Below are 24411 nucleotides of genomic sequence, written 5' to 3'. Positions count from 1 at the left end.
AGTCAAGCAGTCTATTATCACTGCTTTTACAAGTCATTAATGATGACAGTAGGACCTGTTCCACTGAAGAGAAAAAAAATTCATTAATTGTCTTCAAGTATGGGATTATGCACTCACAGTGACAACAGAGGCATTCATTTCATCACTCTACAACAAGGAAATCTACAGACTCCATAGAAAATTTACAACCAAAATGGAGCTAACATGACAAACGGCACTCACATAGCAACAATGAAAATGTAAAGTCCACAAATTCAACAAAAATGCATTTTAGTGGCTTTGCTTCCTCAGGCCCCAGTTTGACAGAGCACCACTTCATGCAATCATTCCTTTAATCTCACGTCCGTCTTGTCTTCTGTTTTTTTGGTTGTCTCTTTGCATCCTCTGACCCACTTGTGTCAGAACCTGCCTGTCCAAGTGCACGTACTCCTTGCAGTCGAGTTGTCAGTTGTAGCAATAAGGGAATAAGCTGGGCAAAAAAAAAAGGGGGAAACAACTTGTGATTACAATGGTATGCAAGATCTGAATAATAATGTTCTTTAGATTCACACCTCCCCAACACAGAGAGTATATTGCATATATGGCACATCTACAAAGATATCAGAAAACAGCAGCAAATCTTGGGAAAGAATCAAACCAAACTTCTCAGTATTTTTGATAACAAAAAACTAAAATGATTGTCCATAACTTTTTTCCTGCAGTCATCTAGCCAAGAACAGCAGTTTGAGTCCTGAGTCTAGATGATGACACCATAGGAAATCCTGGAGAATCAATCCCATGCTCTGTGTTGTCTTACCCATGTTCAAGAGGCAATCAAACGGCACACAAATTTCTTTTCTCTTATCAGCAAAACAGAAATCCAGTCATATCAGAGAAGACTAAAAGACAGAGGGGTTATATAGTAGGTAGTTATATTCCTCTTGAGACCTTTTCATTAGGGAAGGTGCAAAGCTAGAGACCAGACTCAATGACTTGCAAGATTTTTTCCAGTCTGGTTTTTCCTGAAGCCAATAAAATAATTATTTTCATTCCTATTATCACTGAGCCTGGTTATGTGAATTTGAATGATGCTCTATTGTTTTGTAACCCAGAACCATCAAGTGAGAAAACAAAATTCAGAAACGGCACAGGAGCTCATCTTCACATTAAGTTCTTTTTAAAGGAAGGTAATTGTCCAAGAACTTGGCTACATTGTGGTCAACATAAGGTGACTGCATCTCTGTGTGGATAAGCACATCAACAAACTCTCGCTGAACACAATACAAAGTATTCATTGACAGGACAATAATATTTGGGTAAGACAAAAAACCCATGACCTACCTTATCATGGTTGTAACCAGCCAACAACAGAAGCAGCGTCAGTGGTAACGCAATGTAAGATCCTTGGGCAATATCTTGTTCAGGCAGCTTTCTCTGAAAACAGTGAGGACCATGGATTTATTTGGTTTTTTAAACAGTCAGTTTTACTAAAATCCCTCTGCTTTAAGCAACATCAGCAACAGGATCACGTGGCACATCCAGCTCTTCCTTCTAAGTATTGCTCTAAGATTTACTTTACCTTCAAGTTCAAAGCAGTCCCCTTGATCAGATTCATTCACCTATTACCTTCCTCCTGGGGTTTGCTGTTTTTTAAAGCTAATTCACTGGTGGTCAGTCTCCACTTTACAGTCAACCTGGCATGCTTTGATTTACCTGTCACATGTTGCCCAAACCTCTTTGATCCCAATAATACTACAGCAACCATACTAGCACAACATCTTTCAGGCATCTCTGCATCCTTCATTTATAACTGACATTTCATGTTTCTCTGGCATCTGAACATGCAGTGATGCAGAAAAGAACTAAATCGTTTACGTATTACAGAACAAACACTTCACTACATTGACTGCAATGTTCAGAAGTGCAACAAGACATTTCTCTCTCTCAAGGGAGAAGTTTTCCCCTGATGCTAGTTTCAGATCCCCTCTGCTTTACCCTCCACCTCAGCTCCAATAACTAAAGCTCTCGTTTTGGCCTGGTGATACTTCTTCCCTATACAAAGAAGTCTTTAAAGTAATTCTGACAACAATCCTATCTTTCTCCTTCAGGCCCTAGTTATTGCAAGCTGAATCCCTTACCTGCCTCCCATAACATACTAGGTTATTACAAACCTGCCTGATGCCTTAAATGTGGCCAAATCCAAATTCATTGCCACTTGAATGCCTCTCATAAACATCTTTATATTTACATTCATAGAAAGTTTGGCCATGAACACTAAATACAGGCAGGCCATACTACCAGACATCGCTCTCAAGGTGTTCACTTGAACATTTAAGTATTTTGTACTTACAGTGGGGCTAAAGATCAGTGTAATGTGTTTATGATATCCAATAGCAGTGAACGAAACTTGAGGTAGGGTGTAGTCATACTGTGATTTAGACAATGTAGAATCCAGAAGCACCACGTAGTTCTGTGGGTAAAAAATACACTCAGTCTACAGCATCAGTAGCAGTCAGACAAAATTAGATTTAAAGGCTAAAGTCAATTTAACAGGTTTCAAATCTTCTAAGACACTGGTCACTCCAGCATGAATACAGTACTGCAAGCACACCAGAAATAACATTTCAGTGTCCTTAGGGAAAAAAATTAAAGTGAGCTAAGCTAATTATTCAGCAATATTCTTACCTCTCCATCTCGGAGCAGTGGTGGGAAATGGAAAAACAGGGATAGGCCTAAGTTGACTGTGTGAATTGGATTATCAAGATTTTCACTTTTGTAGAGCTTCACCTGTGAGGGAAAGAATAAAGCATAAACCAGGTAATTCTGAGCCTGCACCACAATAGATAATCCAGGCATCCCACATCTTAAGAGATAAAAGCACTTCAAAATTCATCACGTGTCTTATAAACAGAAAGTTGTCTAGAAAGAACATCTGGAATCGTTCTAATCTAGGATGGCAAAAGTCAGAGAAGCAGTCTTTTTACAGAACTTGAAATAATTTAGGAACAACTGATGTCTGACAATTTCATGTATCTAGTGTATCAAAAGTAGTCTGTGCTGTGCAACAACCAGAACTGAGTGACTCTTTTAAATAATCCCAGCAGTTTCACAGGAATTTGCAGCTGAGTGTTGTTTCTATTTCTCCAATAGGCCCATTTTGCTTGATTTCAACTCCTCGACACTTATTTAACCAGCTAGACATCCTCAAGCTACAGAACAAGCCTGAAGTCCTCAATAAATACAGTCTGCTCAGAAACTAGCATAATTAAAAGAGGACACTGGAATCTTAATTCTACCTGGAATTCAAATTCACCTTCATTAAAGTATTAGTCATAATCTGAATTAAATGTGTGCTCTGGCTACTGAAAAATTTCCAGTGACCCTGCAAAAAAAACCCAATGGGAAACCAACAGCAAATACACTTGACAAAGATGAAAGGCTTGAACTTACACATAACGTGGAGAGATATTCAGAAGATGTAATTACATTTCCACTTAAGTCAAATTGATTAATTTGCCGAAATGCTATAATATTAACATCATCAATGTCACTGTTGCCAATCTGCAACATAAAACACAGGCATGTTTTTACCAACAGAGGAACAGTTAACAGAGGACAGTTAGCACAACACAAACATCACTCAGAATTTTAAGCAAGTTATTTTCGTTCTATACCAACCACATGGAAACTTGTGGCTTTCCAACTGCAAGTACTTTTCCTCCAGAGTGCACAGCTCACAAGTACAGACTTTGCACATTATCAGCACAAGGTTGATGGCATTAAATTAAGCTAAAAATGGAAAAAGTATCGAAAGCACACATTATTTTAGAAGAGGCTGATTGACATACACAAGACCTGCCTGAACAGTGGTCTCAGTATATTGCATCTCTGCTGAAAGATGCATATTATTATGCTAGGATGGTTTATACAGTTCATCAATGAGGAATGTGCTCATATCATAATATAACCTACTTCAAAAATGTGTAACTTTATAATCTTCAAAATTCTTTAAAATACAAAAAAAAAAAGTAAAGTGTTTCTAAATCTGAACTCTGATCAGAGTAAGGAAAGACATTTAGTCAAATAATAACTACAGTAACAGACAGGTTGTGGTTCAGCCAGGTGCTGTATCAACAGTCTGGCACCATTGAAGCTGTACTTTTTTCCTGCAGGTGTCTTTCAAACACTTCTCTCTCCTGGAGAAAATGGCAGGCTAGCTGGGATACTGTTAGTACAAGCTACTACATACAGCTGTCACTTGTAGTACAACACCCTCACATGATTTTCTGGAATTTGGGTTGCCATTCTCTTCCCCTTCCCAACCAGCAGGAGCTCTGAGCAAGAAGATACTAAGGACCTGAAAGATTTCTGCCCTTCTGTTTTGCTGCAAAGGAGGGCATCCTGGTCAGGCACGTGTCTGAGCTCAAATAATCACCATCTCCCACTGAAAAATTCTGGACAGCTAACAAAGGCTAATTAACTTTTGCTGGATGTCAAGAGATAAATGCAAAGCAACTAATCTGAATCTATAAGGATGGAGGAATATTTAACAAGATTTCATCAGTTTTTAATTCAAAGTTATTATTAGATTTTATGCTAGTATCAATTACAATTTCTTCTACATCAAGACTGCAGGATTTGGACCAAAAGCATTAAAAAAATCTAGTTATCAATCAGTAACTAAATATGAAAATAGCATAATATGACAATTTATGACACCCTCAAGTCACTGGTGCTTTGTTACACATCATAAAGAAATGCTGAAAGGTATTCTAAACACGTATTCCCTTGTTTCTTGATGTATAGTTTTTGTGACTGTGAAAGAACCTTTCTCACTTGTTTACTGTGTGGGCTTTATCTTATTTCAGATTTAAGCTATGGTGCTGACACACAATATGGGGCCCATATTTAGGGAGCTAACTTGCTGAAAGCCACTTGTCTGAACAGAATGCATTCAACTATATTGCTGCTGATGCAACAGACATAATGCCTAGACAGATGCATTTCATACTGAAGTGATACAACAACAAAAAAAAAAAAAAAAGAAAAAAGAAAAAAAGAAAAAAATTACCTCAATTGCCCGATGCTGTGGTAAAGCTCTTTCAATGTGATCATTGCCTTCAGCTTTGAGTTGGACATGATAGACACAACCAGGCTAAAAGCAAGATTCAGGTGATAAATCCCAACACTGAATAATACATACTTTAATTTTAGAAGACAGTAAGAGATTCCATTTAAGATATACCACCCAAACAGACCTAACTCCATCCAGTTAAAGTTTTCCTTATCCCAAATAAAAAAAATTAACTCAATAAAACCATTAGGGGTGTTTACTGCCAGCAAATACAAAGGGCCTATCACAGAACTTTCTCTAGCTTATTACACTGCAGCATTAAATAATCCATTGTTAAGTGGTTTAGCTAGAAAGAAAATACACTAAACAGGATTAAAACCTGATAAAATACTTCTTTCTACATCAGCATAACTGCTTATTCCATACATTGTGGTCCCAGAAATTCAGCTTCCATGTTTTCTGCAGAACAGCTTACTTCACATACGTGCTGTACAATCAATATCACACATACACCCAATATCCTGCTAAAAATACACTGTTGCAGTATTTTCACAAGAGAAACTAAACGCTTCCCCAAATTCTTTTGCCTAAGAAAATTCCCTGCTGTAACACCTGAACATTGCTGAATACCTGTTAGACACATTCAGAACATTGACCAGGGGCTTGTGTCATGTCATGGGAACTGTTCAGTGTTTGTGGGAGGCCATCACAGTTCCACATACTTACAATAAAAGTTGTTTCCCACTTTACTAGAGTGAATGTTCACTACATGACAGTGTAACACAGAGACTCAAGAGAATCTGCGCTAGCAAATGTGATGTGAAAACAGAATTCAGCAGCTAATTAATAAAAAAATGTTATTGCTCCATTATCACACTAACATAAAAGTAAACAGCAGAGAGCATTCTAATCCTTACCAGAAGGCCACGTAGCCTGAATTTGCCCTCTTCGTCAGTTATCGTGTCTTCTCCATAGATGCTACAATCCTTCTGCCCCACAGCTTCTACTGAGACTCCCTGCTCAGGCTCTCCATTTAAAGAAGAAACTGTGCCATAACAGCTAGAGATATAAAGAGAAACAATTGCTACAGGTGTGCAGATGCTGTTTTAATGTACATTTTAAAGACATTTTATTGTAACAACTGATGGAAAAAATACTTAATATACTTAGCATAGCATGGAGAAGAAAAGGGGAATTTATAATGTATATGTAAAACTGTTTAAAGCATTAGAATTAGCCACAGTTCAGAGTACAACTTTAGGAATCCAGATTCCTTGATCTCCATCAGAGCAGCACTTACCCTTGAGGGCAAGGAAAGGAAGTATATTGAAGTCAGGTATCTGAATTGGTCTACCATCCCTAGAATAGTCCTCTCCCTGTCCCACTGGACATAGCACAAGCCACTTCCAGTGCCACGGAAACAGTGTTTTCATAGCAATGTTTCTCCTTACAGTCCTGCCATCTGGGCTTAGCTACATAGCCACGTGCATGAGAAAAGGATAAAAAAAATACTCATATACAGCATAATAAAGTTAAACTGTGCCTTCAAAAGTACCCTCCAAACCTTCAGAACAGAGGTGTATCAGGGAAAAACACACATTTTGCATAATGTGTCCTGACAGAGTAGGTAGCATTTTGCACAGCATTTCAGCTGTACTGACCTGTAAGCTGTTCTGTAACCAGTTATCCGGATTTTAAGATTCTGTCCTTCCTGCACTTCAATCATTTGTGATGAAGGCTCAAAGCGAAATTCTTTCATCATGGGTTTAAAATAATACTGCCCTGGGCTCTGCAAAGAGGTAGAAAACAAGCTGTTTACTGATAGTGACACAAAAGTTCACCAACTCCAAACAATGATGTTTCTGCAAAAGCTCCCTAAAGAGCTAAAGTTCTCTGTCCCAACTGTAGGTTAAACTGGTTGGAGAATGTGAGCACTGAAAAACAGGGAGCACACTGGACAATAACCCAATGGAATTCCACCAGGTGATAAAGTCTGAAGAGGGAAAGGAAACTATGGCCCTAAAACCTTACTGCAATACCTCAAGGACAGGAAAGTGACCAGGAGAGAAAGATGTCTCCAAGGAAACTATTCAGGCATGTCTACACACACGTTCAGGTCAATGATTTAACTAGATTTCTTTCCTCTAAAGACCCTCAAATAATCATCAACAAATTGGCTTGTTTCGTGTTTACAGAATGCAAATTAGTAACTGAGATCAATCAACACCATCTACTACCAGTTGGGGAGAAATCTCTTACTAGGTTAGATTTAACATCTTTCACTTGCTAACATTTTAAGCGCTGTCCACTCTGAAGGACCTACATCTCTCACTGTGGGTTACAATTTCAGAGACCATACATCCCCCTGCCACTGAAGAGAGCCATTAGCATACCTATTTATAGTAACACAGCACTGCACATGCAGCCACATTCAGAAAAATCAGTTTCAACTTACCAGATTGGAAAAAGTCAGCATGCCATTATCCTGTGTAAGGAGGTTGGACCGAAACACCCCTCCACTGAGAGACAAGAGAACTCCAGCAAGAGCCTGGTCATCTTCTGATTTGATCTATTTTTGAAAAAGCAATAATTTTAAGTGAAAGTGAGGGTTGCTTTACAAAGAAGGGTTGAATTCAGAAGCCACTTACAGAGCACACAGATATGCTGGCTCTGAGTACTGAGCTGTAAGCAGAAGAAAACTAGCCACATCTGCAGTGTATCCCCACCTGCGAGACTGCAAGGCTACAGAAGCTTGTGCTCTCAACCTGTGGGCAGTCACAACTGCACAGAGCATGTGCCACCAGAACAGACATTCTCTATCATTTCATAGGACATGCTGGGGGCCAGAACAAAGTATCCCAAAGACTAGAACCAGGCACTACTTGGAGCAGACCGTACATGAAAAAAATCACTTTGAGGGATAAAACTCATTAAGAGAAGGTGGTCCAACTCTACAAAAGCAAATAAATCAGTCTTTTGGACTGCAGGCTCTAACTTTCACTCTATAAACCTTGCAAAATATCTTTTGCATAGCAAGTCATGATTTACAACTAAGCTCATCCACTGAGATTTGTTTCCCCACGACACAATTATCTGAGATCTCCAAATCCCACAGCCATTTGTGTTCAGTTGGGACAAAAGTTTTTTTCTTATCTAGCTCTAACTGCAGACACTATTCATTCAGAACCCAAAGTGTTTAGAACATTACCTCAAACGTCACCCCAGCAAGAGCAAAAGCTTTGAAGTCCCCAACTGTTCCTTCTACTGCAGTCAAAACAAACCCTTCTTTCTGAGCTGTAACTGTATATTCCAAGTCACTGTGGAGTGGCCCAACACTTCAAATAAAAGGAAAGAAGAAATTGTTTTAAGAAAAAGCACCTGGATAGCACACACACATTGCCAGTCACCATTACACTTTAGTTAAAGAATACAAAAGATCAAGAAAAATCTGTTAATTACCTGTAAGCACCTTTGTCATCAGTGAAAACTGTGATGAGTGGGGCAGTTGCTCCCTTTTCACCAATGACAATCTCAACTCCTTCCAGTTCAGGATTAATTCGCCCTTCCAGAAATAAGCCTGCTTTTCCATGAATCTCTATCAGCTTTCCAGGACAACTCTCTTAGTCATTGCAAAAGGGATTTAAGACAAAAAAGAAAGTCAAAAATACACTCACCATTCTGTCTCACAGCAAGAGTTAAACTACTTCCAAAGTGATCAGTTGATATTCTTTTACCTTAGAAGAAGAGATCAACCCACACAATTGTATGGCCTCTCAACACATCTTAAAACATCTGAACATCCACAAAATCAGTAACTGAATTCCAAAGGTATAAGCACGTCTCCAAAACAAACATTCTGGATTTACTAAGTGCTTTGAGGATTCATTGTTACAGATACCACAACCACATGGAGAGGATTTCAACAATTTCCTTTCTAGTGGATATTATACTGAGCTTTGACAAAATTTTTTTGAGATCAAATTCAAGTCAGTGTAGGTCATGTTTAGTGACATAAGTAAAATCTTATTTCCTCCTCCTTCCAATGTATTTAGAATGTGCACAACAGAGAGGCACATAAAGAGGGGTACCTAATATTTTCTAGTGATTTCAAAGAACATATTCACTTCAGGCCCCGAGGGCAAGATGGACACTGACTTAACAATTAGCATCAACAGATTTATGATAATCCTGACAACTCTGAGGTTCACTTTTTTGTGAATATTTTTATTATTGTAACTTTCTACAAAGAAAACTTAAGAGAAACTTGAATTTGGTAACAAACTCAAAATACATTCTGCATGACTATTTTTCTAGACAAGAGTAATATGAACAACTCAGAGAATCTGGTAAAATATGCAAAAATCTAGTCCTTCCTCTTATGCCAGGTGGTCTTTCAGCACTTGGAAGCATATTCTGCTGATAAAAACTGTACTTGTGCCCTCTACCTATTTACTCATGCTTCCAAATTCCAGAGTAAAATTGGCCCAAAGAAATAACTGCAATTGAAACTTTCCTAACACTACCTTTGATGAGCTATTCATACATTCACCTATAAGGACACATTTCTGCCTTAAAAATCTACTCTTCTCAAACTAGATTTTATTTATATTTACCTCCACTAACAACTGTTTCCACATAAGGTGGGTAGAAAAGCAGCTCTTTTGAAGACGGGGTCACAGTAATTTTCTCTCCAGACCTATAAAACACAAATAGGTCAAAACTAAAAGGAAACTTAATTAGCAGCTCTCATATAGAGCAGAGTACTGCAGATTTACCCTTGAATTCATTTAAATACCCCAAGGAAAAAATATCAATAAAAATCTAAGCAAAACTCATATTATGTGCTAATAGTTTCCATTTAGCTGACAGTCAACAAGAACCAACACAGGTACCCATCCAGCAGTTCTTTCCTATATGGAATATATCACTGTTCTGCTTGGTGGAAATACTGGACAACAGTACAAAGAATACAACTTGTTCGTTGGCTATTACCTTGCCCAGTATGAAAATTCATATAAGAACGGTCCTTGGAGTTCCTCCACCATTTCTTGCACTGGTGGCTTTGTTCCTTCCTCCTCTTGACCCTTCTTTTCTCTCTCCTGTCGGCGGGTCTCAATTTCTGCCAGCTGCTGCTCCCTACGTAACTCCTGTACAGATTTCAGGGGCCCTAAAACTAAGGCAGGTTCACTGTCAATGGATGACCTGAAAACACGGAGAAGAAAACAAGATAATTTCCTTTCATATGGAGGAATAAGATCGTGTTATACCTGTTAATTACCACCATTATACCACTGCAGACAAATCCCAGGAATTTTTTTTTAAATCTTTTTCTTTTAAATTCTCTTATTTATTACAAGCATAACTAAACCTTTTAACCTCCATATCAATCAGTTACTACTAGAAAGGCTCATTCATAGGGACTACAGGTAACCTACCTGGCCTAGCAGAAAAGTGCTTACTTTGCAACTCACACAAATTCTGCCATATCATCCTATAACCATTCAAGAAGTTATGGCCCTGTTGCCTCCTCTTCCTCTCTGCCAATGCCTCAGCATCCTACTGCAGAGCCAGTGTCACATGCCTACATCTCAACCACTTTTCAGAGTCCAGTATCCTAGCTTAGCTTAGGTTCTGGTAAGTAGAGAGTCTTGATTTTGCACCAAGTATCAGACACCAGCTCTGCTGCAGGGGCAATAGAAGCACAGTGCCCACAGAAGCACAGTGCTCACAGAAGCACTGACAAGCCAGCAGGAGCAGTAAATTCTTAAGCCAAAGGACCAGTTTGCAAGAGTACCATTAACAAAGCCATAAACTAAACGAGAAAGGCTAGAATCCAAACCTGACAGCAAGCTTAATACAGAAAGGAGGAGTTACACAAAAAGACTGATAAGCTCACTTTTCTTTTTCTCAATACTAGGAACTTTCCCTCAGAATCTACCTCTGGAGCAGGGTATACTACTTCCAATAGCTGGCAATTCCCAGGAAAAGCTCCAGGTTTTAACATATCTGCCCTGTATGTTTCAACTAACCAGCTATCCATTTCAATATAGCCCCTTTCTACTCGTGTGTCAGGCAGGCTCAAACAGAGACAGTCTGTGGCAACCGAGCTGCCTTCAAAGCACTTGGCAATAGTCTCAAAAAACCCAACCAGCCTAGAAGGCCAGTGTAATATTCACCTCCTCACTAATTTGTTTTTAAAATCCTAATGGCTTTCTGCTGTCTCAGTGTTTCTTTTCCAGCTGCTGTGGTTGCCCAGTAGTTGCTGTTGTAGGTTCATTCAACTCAGGGAACTCAAGGCAATGCTCTGCAGGTAATTATTCTCTGAACATGTTTTCTACACTCAAAAAAGTTTGAGAACCCATAGTCTAGAAAAAGTGGACATTAGCAGAGCATTAATAAAGCACTTATCATTATCAGACACTTCTAGGCAGATCTGGCATCTCATACAATTAAAGCTGTTCACAAATCAGTGCTCCCTAGTGAGCTGTCTGTTCAGCTAAACATAAACTGGCACATTAGTGTGTAATTGCGCTGCATGGTTTTCCTTTTATAACCCTCTTCACACCAGTAACAATGCTCTAAAGCAGAAGATTCTCATTCTGAGGAAACAAAAAAGGAAAAAAATAGAACCCAGTGCTAAAGAGCTCAGACTTAAGCTAAAACAATACCCTCTGAATTCTGAAATTTCAGTTCATTAAAGTGTATAAAAACTCAGAAAATCATTCCTTTTTACCATGCCACATGAGTAGAAAGGGGCTATATTGAAACAAAGTGAAGAAGTTCAAAATGAGGGCTGGGAATTATTTATCCATTTACAGAGACCCCAAAAGCACAGCTCAGCATAAAAACCTCTTGCTGTCTAGAGCTGGACGTCATCCCCTTAGAAAGCAGCCACTGTAGTATTAAAACCAGAGTAAAACTTTATGAGAGATATCTTTTTCTTCCCCTTTTTATAGCCCCAAGATGTCTTTGTTCTTACTTAATGGTAATAGTCACATCCATCAGTTTATCTGTTACGATCGTGCCAAGGACATGGTGTCGAACTGCAGTGAGCGTCAATATGCTAGGAGAGGACCTGTAAATCAAAGTAACAAATAGATGAATTCAAGGTCCCACTCCTAAAGAAAATAACCAAATCTTATTTAGCAGAGTTTGTGCTCCCAACCCTAAGTTTGAAGTGCTTTATAAAAGTTGATATACAAACTACATGGCAAAGTTGTAGTGCTGAGATGATGGCATACTGGACAGGAAGCATTTTCCAGCTCTGAACCCCAAAACCACTGTGTGACATTGGCTGAATCAATTCCCTCCTTGCGCCTCCTGCTTCCTCTCAAGCTAAAGCTGATTTTATTGATTTCATATGTACAATCCCTTTACATATAGCAGAAAGACATTCAAAAGTTTGTCATACTAGACATAGTTCACCAAGATGCTACAAGTCTAATGGTGTTTTGCTGCCAAAAAGGGGTTTCAGCTTCTGTCCATTAACTTACTTCGTGCTGGCTCTAATGTTTAGCACATCTCTCTTTGAAGTTTTTTTAATTCACTAACACAGCAGAAAATAATCAGATTTTAATGTTGGATTTGTTTTCTGCCATGTTAACAAATTAGAAGTAGTCTGGGAGCAGAAATACCTTTTTTGGGAAGTGAAGAGCTATTAAGCACATTTCTAGACCACAACCTATAAATAACTAATAAAACATGGCTGACAGGAAGATCAGCACTGCTTACTTGTGATTACAGTGAATATTTATTCAGCTTGCAAAAACTGAGATGAGCAGAATCAAATCACCACAGAGTCACGGCACCAGGGAATTACAGTGGTGGTAAATGCCTCCTATAAACTTACTACCCTGTCTTCTGCATTTCAACTCTCACAAGCGATCAACAGTTTCCACTGAAATATCTCTGCTTTGTTACAAAACAAAACCAAAATTAAACAGGCAGAAGGCTGATAAAAATATCAATTTAAGGTAGCAAAAGCATCTTTAAAGTCTATCATTAGTTGATTTTTTTTTAAAGACTAGGAAGGGCAAGAGAACACACCTCTTGCTTTGATAAAGCTCCCCTCTATTGGTTAGAGCCAGTCATAGCAACACATCCTGAATGGCTGAGGGAAAACAGCTGCAGCACAAGGAAGCTTTTTGAAAGCATACTGATAGGCATAAAATTTTGCTCTTACGTGTCATAAGTGTAATACTCATGTTCAAACTGGTGGCAGGAACGTGGGGTCACTTCATATACACCTGTAAACATTAAGTCAAAGAATGATCCGTTGAAAAAATTCAAGCTTACTGTGTTGTCTGAATTCTCAAGATCACCTGAGACCTGAGGTATAGAAACAATTACAAAAATTGACTATATATCTATTGCCTTTCACAAAGACACGTGTAAATTAATTCACCTCTGTTCAGTCATAGATCACTATTGGATGTCACGCAGATTTTCTAATGTACACTGATACAAAACACAATTAGGCATCACTACAGATAAACATAACTACAAACACAACAAATCAAAGAAGCTCAGAAGTAACCTGTTATGGTCCCACAGCTGATACCCTTTGACTGATTATAGAACCATTGTACTACTGTATTCTGATAACCCTGTGGCACTTTTAACAATTATCCCTCAAGAATCCTGTATTGAAATGAAACTTCTATTTGTCAGTCACATTCTAATTACACAACCCATATGAACAAGATCATTTTGATATGCTTTTCATTCATTAAAGATCAAAGCCCTTCACCTAGTCCAAAAAAAATTATTTTACTTCTGGAATCTATATTTAGGTGAAGGACTAAATAGTAGGAGAATTTTAAAAACTTAGAACACAGCATTTATATACAGATGTAAATAAAACAATGACTCTCAGAAACCTCAGAAACCACATCACATTTTTTTTTTTTTAATTCCCAGCAGTATTAGTTGACTGGTTCTCTTTCATTTTTTAAACTAACATTTTAGAGCTGTTACCTGGCTTTGAAAGACAGAATCTGTTAACTCCTTTGGACAAATTATAAACACCAACATTCTCTGGTCCATTTCCATCCTGATAAAACTCCTGTGAAGCCACAACACAATTCACTATTAGTAACGACCAAACAACAAAATGAAAACAGTATTTGCCTAGGATACAGTAATCCTTCTCTTTTATAGCAGCTAACAAAACAAGACCATTTTACCAAATCTAAGAGACAAATCCCAAAGCACTCTAAACATCAATGTTGCCACCCTATATGACTCCCTAGACACATGAGAAAGCCTTGATTCCAAGCATAATCCAACCTACCTACACAAGTTCATTTAAAAAATACAAGATATTTGTTACCTACGTACCAGTGTAATTGCATGAGAAAGAGAACACCTCAGCATGTATCCAGTCTGCCTGAATTCTACTCCTGAAACATCTTCCTCCATGACTTCCAACTCCAAAGACTTATTCTTCCAGCACCAGTCTTCATGTACAATGCTTACTAGAATACACACCACACAAAATGTTTTAGTTATGTGAAATTGTGTGAATAATGGCAGGTTTTGTGGTGTAAAAAGCTAACTCTAACTTCCCTGACAACAATCTTCAAAGCCAGATATACAACAATGACTGTAGTTACAGACCTTGCTCATAGCACTGCAGCATCACCCAGAAACCAGCACATCTCATAACAGGAAAGTCATTATGAAAAGGAATAATAAAGTCTGGTCATTGCTCTGCAATGTGCACTACCATTGAGAGAGTCAAATAAGCCTAGAGGATATCAGAACTTAACTCCAATTTCCATGTTCTGACTCATGTATAGAAAGAGCAATCTTTATATACTCCTTCTATACCTTTCCCTGGAAAACACTTTATTTTCATATTAGACCAAGGCAGGTTGGCCAAAACACATACTGCTCTTAGGAGAGGTACTCTGGAAGCAGAACTAGGGGTGTGACCTTGTTCTTAGGCTTGGGACAAGTCAGCTCATGATAAAGCTCTTTTTCCTCACACCAGCCACATAGACCCTAAAACTTAGGGGAGCAGTTTTTACCTGTAAGCTGACAAAAGGGTTTAACAAACAAGACTAAGAACACTTGATGCACTCGTGTGTAGTATTTTTCCACATTCTCTTATGTTTCAAAACGTACATGTTGAACATACCATAAATGGTATCCAAAACAACAGGAGTATATGGATTAAGTCAAAAATTTAGCTACTAAAGTAACACTTCAAGCAGTTCCCTATAATCCTACCTTTGTATTTGCCAGGTAGCACATTTTCAAATGTGAAGGCTACTGAGTCCGTGTTTCCAGAGAGCTGCAGGTTACGTTTTTCACCCTGGCGGCTCACGGACTGTAATGTCACCATCAGATCACCACAAGCATCTGTACAGAAGTGACAGCACAAAATGAGACTGCATTCAGGCTTGCCAGCTTTGCCTCCAAAACCCACACTCCAAGCAAACTTCATGTGTACTAAGATTAAAATGATTACTCTCTTCCAATAGCGATTATTTCCAATTAAAACTCTTATTTCTTAAGCACATGTTTACCAGTGCTTTTTTCCATTCTTCAGGGAGTTCAAGAGTGTTAATCCTGCTTGTTAATTCTTTTATCTAATGGTAAGCAACAACCAGAGGCTAACATTAAATCCCTGGGTACACCTTGCTCTACAGAGATTACAGGGCCCAGAAAACACCTGACATACAGAACACCAAGTGCAGAGAGGATTCAGAGAAGAAAAAGGAAGGGGTAAAAATGACAAAAGTCAAACTCCAATTACCATCTGCCGAAATCAGTGAGTAATCAAGGAAAAGGGCAGGAGAGAGGACCTTAGACTAAAAGAAACACAAAAAGCTTATGAAAGCAATGGGAGATTGCAAGCTTCTGTTAACAGCCTGAGCCTCTATTCTTTCACATGCACTCCCTTCTTTTTTCTGCCCTTTTTTAAAATTTTTTTTTTTGCCTCCAGTACTTCTCTGATTGACGTCCAGTATCCCTAGTGTCAGGCAGAAGCATTTCCTTCCAGAACTTACCCATCTTCTGAGGAAGGTAAACAAGTCAGAATTCCTTCCTGAAGAAGGAATACTTGCTTATTCCTAGCAAATATTAAAAATAGGTACCTAAATTTACTCCAAACTATTAAGGTACCTTATTAGGCTGTAAGGTCTCCCAAAAAAAAGATGCTTTACCTATGTGCTGGAAGTTGATTTACTTATCTGCTGATGGGGCTAACCACAGCAATGGGCTTGATCTAAACAGTACTCCTTCACACATGCAGTGCTACAGTTCTCCGTTTCCATTTCCACTTCACTTGCAAAATGGGCTTACCTAAACAAGAGATCTTCCCCGAGACAGAGGCCAAAAACTGAGAGAAGGTCACATCCATTACTGGTCTGTCTGTAACAGTAACAGGGAACATTTTGGGTTTCAAAGCCAATCCTGCTCTGGTCTCAGCCTCTGGAATAATTACCTGCAGAGTATATGACATCAAGACATCACCAGCTTTTAAATACCGGTCCAAATACATCCACTCTGCTGAGTTCAAACCACTTATCAGAAATTAGAAAACAGAAATTGGAAATTTACTGTAAATCCCAGGCAAAGCAAAACCAGCCTCCTAAATATGTATTTCAAAATTCTGTATTAAAAATCTTCCAAAGTACTGCAAAAAAACTGGGCTAAAAATCCTCCAAACAGCTCCGTTACAAAAGTCTGAGTGAATTTCAACTTTGGGATGTACCGCTGCTTCTCCATTAGCCTATTTCATTATCTACAGGGACAGCTAGAGGCCCTATCTTCCATCCTGCACTACCTCCCACAATGCAAAACTCATATTCATGGTGGTTGTGCTACAGGTTCTGCTGTGACCTATAATCTCACTCAAGAACCATTTAGGCACCTGACAAAGGTACACATTACATGTCTCACAGGATAATGTATTCAGATAAGAAGTGATCTAAGGGATGTCATAAATGAGTGAAGAGAGAGAAGACCTTTCAACCTCAATGGCCTGATCTCCTTTTAACAAGCGTAAAGGACAAGGCGCAGGGGAATCTCAGCTTATTAAGGAAAAAAAGGAAATAAATGTCATTGTTCATGTAGTACAAACAGAAGAAAAGGACCAGGGAAATCTAAAATCAACCTCTTAAATTCTAGAAATTAAAGGTTTAATTTTTTCTAAAACCACAGGACAGTCCCACAATGAAGAAACAGAAGCTCTTTCTTACCTGAACATTGTATACACCCGATTTTGCCTTAAAACAAAATGCTCCATGAGGGTCAGTTTCTGTTGTAACCAGTGATGCTTTGTCCTTGTCTTGAGGCACCATGGTTACCTTGTATTTACTAATCTGTTTGACTGTGTCAGGGAAACGAGTTACTGAGATTCGGCCACACACACTGAATCTGTTAAATAAAAGCCAGCCATTAGAATAAATATCTTGATTTGACAAAGCTGATAAGAAGATACTTGTTTTAAAACTTCCTTAAAAGCAAATGTTAGCATCTTCATTTGCAAGGGAGAGGTTATTAAGGGGTGCTCTAAGCCTTAACTAGTACTGAGCAAAATACTGTGGACAAAACATTACCCTGCACTCATGCTGCCCTATTTACCTTGAATTTCTCGAGCACTATTTAGCTCGTGACAGCAGTACACAATCTGGGCATGACATGGGAAAGGACCACCCATTTTCAGGACCTTGTCCACATAACAAATTATATTTTCATCATGACACCAGTACTTACCCTGTTGCAATGATGTTTGCTAGCTGAGGTGTATTTGGTGCAATCTTCACTGTAATAGTATCAAAGAAGAGATGCTCTTTCCTGGCATGAATTGTGTATGTACCTGTCGTTATGTTCTCAAGGCGGAAAGAGCCATCAGCTTTTGTTTTTACTGTAACAAATAAAGACATGAGTTACAAAACAGAGTATGTCTTGACTGTCTATCCTTATGTGTCAAAACAGCTAGAGGGCATGCACTGCTTTAGGCTATTCTTAATTTACATTGCACAGCAAAGAAATAGTGTTACGCTTTCTTACTAGGTCAACCTTCATATCTGTATTTCAAAGCACAATTTGGCATATAGGGCTAAACCATGAGAGGTTGAAAGAAAATATAAGGAATTCTCTACAGCAAAACAAATGATGACCTAATAAATCTAAACCAGAAAACGCGAAGTTAACCAACTGCATGAAAACCAGTTTAATATTTAAATAAATTGCAACAAAAGTAGTGTATTAGCTTGAAGGCTTAATTCCATCTCACACAGTTGTCCTGTACTCAAGCATAATATAGGCTTCCCTGTAGCAACAAAGACCAAGACCACTGCATACCTTTAATCTGATTGTTCAGAGTCACAGTAGCATCAGCAACTCCTTCTCCTTCAGGACCATTCAACACCCTGCCTGTGACAGAGAAACCCATCACATGGAAAACAGGCTGAAACAGGAAAAAAGTTAACATTAATCATTACTCAGTAGAAGCAAACACACACCTATAGCAACCAACACTGAGTGTTTTCCCACACAGGCATATAAAGGAAATTCATTTCTAGCTTTAGGAAAAAAAATTACCAGGATAATCACAATGAAAGCACATATCAATCTCCAGGCATACTGTACCCCTAAGTACAGGAACAGATTCTCAATTTATCTGCATCAGCACAGTTCAGAAGGCCCAAGTCAGAGATCGTAATGCCATTGCACAAGGCACTCTGCAAACCACACAAACGTACAGGCTCTTCTCCAGAGATCTGACAGTATGAATGAGTAAATTTAAGCAACATGAAAGATTATTGTCTGTTTGCAACATACACATGAATGTGAACATAGTAGACAGCTTTTCCCTATTTTGTTTCTCCTAGAAAAAGAGACTGAAGTGTAGAAAAACAGCACAATGACAGATATTGTATGCGTAACAAATGTCTTCAAGCTTCTTACAAAGGAGTTTTTCCATGATACACCTGCTTTCTGCTAAAATCAGTTATACCTTTACAGGCATGAATGGCACAAAAAGATTACTTCCTTTGAATGCCTTACCTCAATTTGTAAACTGTCATGCTCTACAAGGAAGTCCAGTCTTGATGGAGCAACATCAAAGGTAATTCTCTCTCCCCTGTAGAATGGTATCTGAAAGAAGACACACCATTTTGACTCTTAAAAAGCTACGACGACAGAATTGTTTTCCTTTACCACTTTCCATCAGACATGGATGGATCATGCAGACTGAGAATACAGAAGAATCATCCTAGGCAGTGCACAGATAACCACGCTCCCACACTACCCAGACATAATAAAGAGAATGGGTAAAAAAGAAAACAGAGAATGTAAAGGACATCAGGTGGCTGTGGTCAACTGAAACTTTCAGTCTCCCAGCAGCCTCTAGGTGCAGTTCTGTGACTGGTTGATGTATTCAGGTAATTCAGAGCCTGACTTGCAAATAAATCATTCCTCAGAAACCACACCACAGAGCCCTAGCATAGCAACTTAATTCACTGTCATATACTTTATGTTGGAGGTTCCTAATCCAATTATTTCACCCAATTAAGAATACTTCAACTATTTCTGTTTTAACAGCTACAAAGTTACACATGATCTAATTCAGAAAACAAAAGTTAGCAATCAAATGGATAAACAAGCAATGAACTTTCTAGCTACTTACCACTGTGTATTTCCCACTTGGCAGAGAAAGAAAGCTGAAAGATCCATCTTCTTTTGATACAACATTGCATAAATAGGATAGAGACTCATCCCTTGATTGGAATCCATCCACAGGAGAAATACTGCAGCCCACAACATCCTGTGGCAATAATACAACATTTTTTCCCCCATGGAAGAAGAGAGAAAATAAGTTCAGGGAGGATGTAGGAGGGTTCAAAATACTCTACTGTGAATCGAGGATGGGAAGTACAAAACCATTTTAGAAGCAAAGTTTGATAGTGTGGCTTACAATGGCATAGGTAAAGGACAAAAAACCAACCAACAATCAACTTTATGGTATCAAGGACAGAAAACTGTGAAATTCATCATCCCCCAGCACCCCAGAACTGCACCACATGCCTTAACATTAACTGACTTCAGTTCTGTGGACAAGGTTAACATTAGAGCTCTACTCTACATAACAAATCACAGTACATGACCAAAGGTTTCAGATTTATTTCATAACACATTTTTAAGGTTGTAATAGAAGCTGTTGAACTTCATCTTCACATCGAGAGGGCAAAAAGTAATTACGATCTCATGCTGAAGACAAATTACAGCTACTGTACAGTGAATTTCAGGATTTGTCTGGCAAGATCTTGTGTCTTGTTCCAGAAGCTGATCTTTCACCATGGAGGACTGAAAGATCATGAGGGAACACATTTACTAACCAACATTTAATATGTGAAAAGGTGTAACTGCAAAAATATTGTCTTAAAATTGTAGCCCTTAACCCTGGTGACCCTCAGGGAATACACAGATCAATAACATGCTGTGAACCATATTATATTTTGCACTTGTTGCTTCCTTCAGATCAGGTTTTAAGTCTTCTATGTCTCTGAACAGCCTGATTGTTGAGGAACCTAGCTGTTTGCCAAAAAAGGTTGGACCAGATGATCCTTGAGGTCCCTTCTAACCTGGTATTCTATGATTCTATGAATAATGAAGAGTTCAAAAGAGCTGAGATTAGAATTTTCTAATTTCTTGTGTCAAAAAATTATGTAGACTTTAAGCTTCAATTCTGCCAACATTTAAACAGAGAGCTATTACGTTACACATCTGAGTAATTCCATTAAGGTCATGTGAAAACTCAGCATGTACACAGATGTTGTATTACAATGGTCTTGTTGAGAAAAAAAAAATCACTAAGCAACAACAAACAAAAAATACAGCTTGAGGGGTTGTACACTTTGTGTTTTCTATAAGCCAAGCTCAGTGAAGGACAGAGATAAGTAACAGGGCAATATGAATCTAGAAGCTATTTTGCTGCTTCTTATTTATGTCCATACTCATGTAGAAATGGTACTGATACACCATTACCTCTTTGGTGACCGAAGAAGAGAAAAGGAGAAACATGACCCCTTTCATTGGTTCTCCATCACTCTTTACTGACCCAGAAACATTGTAGCCAGCAACAACCAGAGGGCTAGCGGCATAAGCATTAGAACTGGTCACCCGAACCACGGTGTGTGACTGAAACACAGAAACACATACATTTTCATCAGAAGTAGGCATTAGATCTCATTTACAGGACTAAAATAACACTAAGAAGCTGTATATTCAACAACAGAAACAGAAGGCAGAGTAGCAGTACTCAAAAAGGGTCCACAGGCTATTCAAAACACAAAAACACTTTGCAAAACAGTACTTTTCCTATTTGACTGATTTAGGAATTGGTCAGGATCTCAGAGCTCCTCAGAAAGCAAGCAGTCTGAGAGGGAAGGATTAGAGCACCTGCTACAATATTCAAGCTCCTGCAAAATGTATAGGATTAGATGACTGAAAGCAAGAGCTCATTTGCCAGTCATTCCCTGGCTGGCTCCACTATCTCCAAACTGGCCTGCACAAGGCAGTTTCTTGACTATCTAAATTAAATTCATGAAAACTCCATTAACCTCGTCCACTCACAAAAACCCTTCCTCATACTAGTTGATTAAGACAAGGTCTAGCAGATCCACCCTCACTAAACAGGTAAACCAGAACTTTTGTAAGCTCTAACCTCTTTCAACATCCAGGTAGGATGAAATGCAAAGATTTCATATTCGCCAGGAAGCACTTTAAAGAAAGCAAACCTGTAAAGCAAGAAAGGGGTTACATCTCTTCAGAAACAGCCACAAACATTTGTTTACAGAAAAACAATCAAGACTCTATACACATTATAAAAAGTATTTCAGAACTACTACTATAATCCCACTTGATATGGCAGAATTGAAAGAATCTCGTGTAAATGAACAGTATGCACCATGCATACTCACTTTCCTCCAGGTTGTGTAATGCTTGTTTGTATGTTTATGTCACTGCCAGCATTTCTCAGTACAACCTGGACTCCAGCAGGACCTAATGTCTGACCTTTGCTGAGAACCTGTCAAAATTAAGACAAACAAGAGTATAAATGGATAAAAATAACCTGCAGAGCTGAAGCAGAATGTTTTTATGAAGGCAAAATAAATAAAGATAAAGGAGTCTAACCTTTCCATTCACAGAAAACCCCGTGAACACAAAGTTAATATCACCTCCCTTTGTGCAAATGTCATTAATGCCATCCACATGGATGTCTACACTGGTTGGTTCTGGAGGGGAAAAACAAGGAAACAGCATGGTAGTTAGTGAGTGACCAATCATGAAGCAATTCTACTTCAGCTTTACAAAGCTCTCACAGAAATGCATTAACACAAGCATGTAAGTGTTGCTCTGGAAGTCTTGCCTCCGCAAAGTTAAAGCACCCACAAATCCTGGTGTTGAAAAATCCTCTTTCCCCCTCCCATTTCAGCCATTTCTGTCAAAAACCTACATTCCTTCAAATCAGTCCATGGCTTATTTTGTCAGTATTTACCTTACAGCTTTATTTTCCTCTGGTACAGAAAGCACATTTTAGTTATTAAAACCACACAGTAGGGCTTATCTCTTTTGAAAAGCGCCTGATTTTCCCTGCCAGTTGCAAGCTAGAGATACTTAAGTCCCACACTGCAGATACACTGTTCTATTGTAAGAAGACATACGAGCACTTACCGAAACTCCACCCTAGGGGAGGCTCAATTTTAAGAATGAAATCCCCCTAAAAATAAGAAAGCAATAACTGTCTTCATTGATCTAAATTCGATTTAGCTAAAAGATGAAAAAAAAAAAGTCAGAACACAAGCATCATGCATCAGAGAGTAACACAAGACTCAAGTGTCCCATTCTCCTTTCCTCCTACCTGAGATACTCTGTTCAAAGAAGCAGCAATATCTACCCAGACAGGCTGGGATGCTGGGCTCACATCCAGCCAGCTAAGAGCAAAAATTAAATACCATCATGTTTACACCATTTCCAGCCCAAATCTGGCTCATGTTCAAGCAGCTCAGTGTTAGAAATTGTTCAGATCTATCTCTACCTTCCCCAACAGATGTGCTCTAAATCAGCCTTTAGTATTTCCACTAGGAGGTCATGCTGAACCATTCTGCCCAAACATGGGATAACAAAATTTCAATCCTATTAAAAGCTCTGCACCAAAAGGATATTAATTTACAGAGATCCTCTTTAAATCAGTGTGCACCATCTATGTTCTGTCATATATGTTCTGAAGTTCATCCAGGCAAAGGCTCAAAGACCTAAGAATGAAACCACTGAGATCAGGAAGCATCTTACATTCTTAGATTTGGAAGGGAAGGATTTACTTCTGATCCCTAAGTTAACTAGCTCTTTAAAAGAGCAAAACACTTAGACCATCTGAGGGCAGCTTGAATGAAAACATTTTCCAGTCTAAATAGACATAAAACTTCTGATACATTCCAAGTTTCCCGTATCATGATTTAGTTAAGACATTTTTAATATCTACAATTAGTCATTCAAGTTATTTTCAATTCAGTCATATCAAAACACATTCTCATACAGATTTATTTTCATTCCTAGAGGTAGATAATGGAAAGCTTTATCTGTACTCTGTAGGAACCTGTACTTTTTGTGAGTATTTGTACAGCTGCTAACACATGGTCGTTGGGCTCCCGATGCTGCAGTCACACAGACCAATAGCAGAAACACCACCACAGCTAAAGTTACCTGGCTTTTCTCATTATAAAAGCACTGAGAAATAACATGGCTGCACTACAAAAAGAAACAGCTGAAAGTTTGGGCCAAACCAAACTAAACTATATCCCGATTTGAATGTTCCACGGCTGGGGGCTGTTCTGATGTTTAATGTGCCGTTAGCTCCTGCTTCCAGCACAGGAGACAGCGCTGCTGCTGCAGGTTCTTACCTTATCATAGAGGGGAATCATGAAATACCCATTGTTTGGAGCACAATCTGTCTGGTATTTCAAAGTACCATGTTTTGTATATAACTTAATCTAAAAGAAACAAACAAAAAAAGGACATTTTAAAAATGTGAGCAAAGCTGGCACCAGGCAGTCCCTAACCAAGTGCTTCTACACAGCAGCCCCCGCCTGTCCCCGGGGGGAACAGGGAAAGGGTTTGCTGCGAGACTACAACCCGCCAGGCACAGCCGGCAGCTCGGTGCCGGGCTCGGAACAAAACGCTTCAAGAGCCCCGTTTCCAGCGAACCAGAGCCGGCCCCAGCAGCGGCCACGGTGAAAGGGCTGAAGTCCGGCCCAGGCCGAGTCCGTACAGCCGGCCCGAGAACAGGCTGCCAGGGCCGCCGGGCCCCCTCCTCTGCCCCGGCCGGCTGAGGGGAGGGGAGG

The 24411-nt window shown here is 39.0% G+C and overlaps 1 protein-coding gene across 1 annotated transcript; it reads right to left on the bottom strand.

Annotated features, from left to right (window-relative positions):
• Window positions 1-85: 85 nt before the first annotated feature.
• Window positions 86-24060, bottom strand: LOC104523549 (nodal modulator 1; the record flags this gene model as incomplete). The annotated part of the gene is made up of 30 exons (XM_010166166.1): window positions 86-469; window positions 1321-1413; window positions 2330-2449; window positions 2665-2766; window positions 3430-3540; window positions 5051-5134; window positions 5971-6112; window positions 6715-6842; window positions 7509-7622; window positions 8262-8388; window positions 8513-8672; window positions 9667-9749; window positions 10046-10255; window positions 12033-12128; window positions 13236-13299; window positions 14030-14117; window positions 14393-14529; window positions 15287-15418; window positions 16364-16505; window positions 17263-17440; window positions 17780-17930; window positions 18371-18476; window positions 19076-19165; window positions 19698-19835; window positions 21056-21208; window positions 21735-21807; window positions 21991-22097; window positions 22205-22305; window positions 22745-22790; window positions 23971-24060. Coding segments are annotated over 30 exons (3498 nt in total), but the record flags the coding sequence as incomplete, so codon positions are not given.
• Between the last annotated feature and the right edge of the window lie 351 nt (window positions 24061-24411).

The sequence above is a fragment of the Antrostomus carolinensis genome, unplaced genomic scaffold (assembly GCF_000700745.2).
Source record: "Antrostomus carolinensis isolate BGI_N321 unplaced genomic scaffold, ASM70074v2 scaffold50714, whole genome shotgun sequence".
Classification (NCBI taxonomy): Eukaryota; Metazoa; Chordata; class Aves; order Caprimulgiformes; family Caprimulgidae; genus Antrostomus; species Antrostomus carolinensis.
This window is presented reverse-complemented; position numbering and strand designations above follow the sequence as displayed.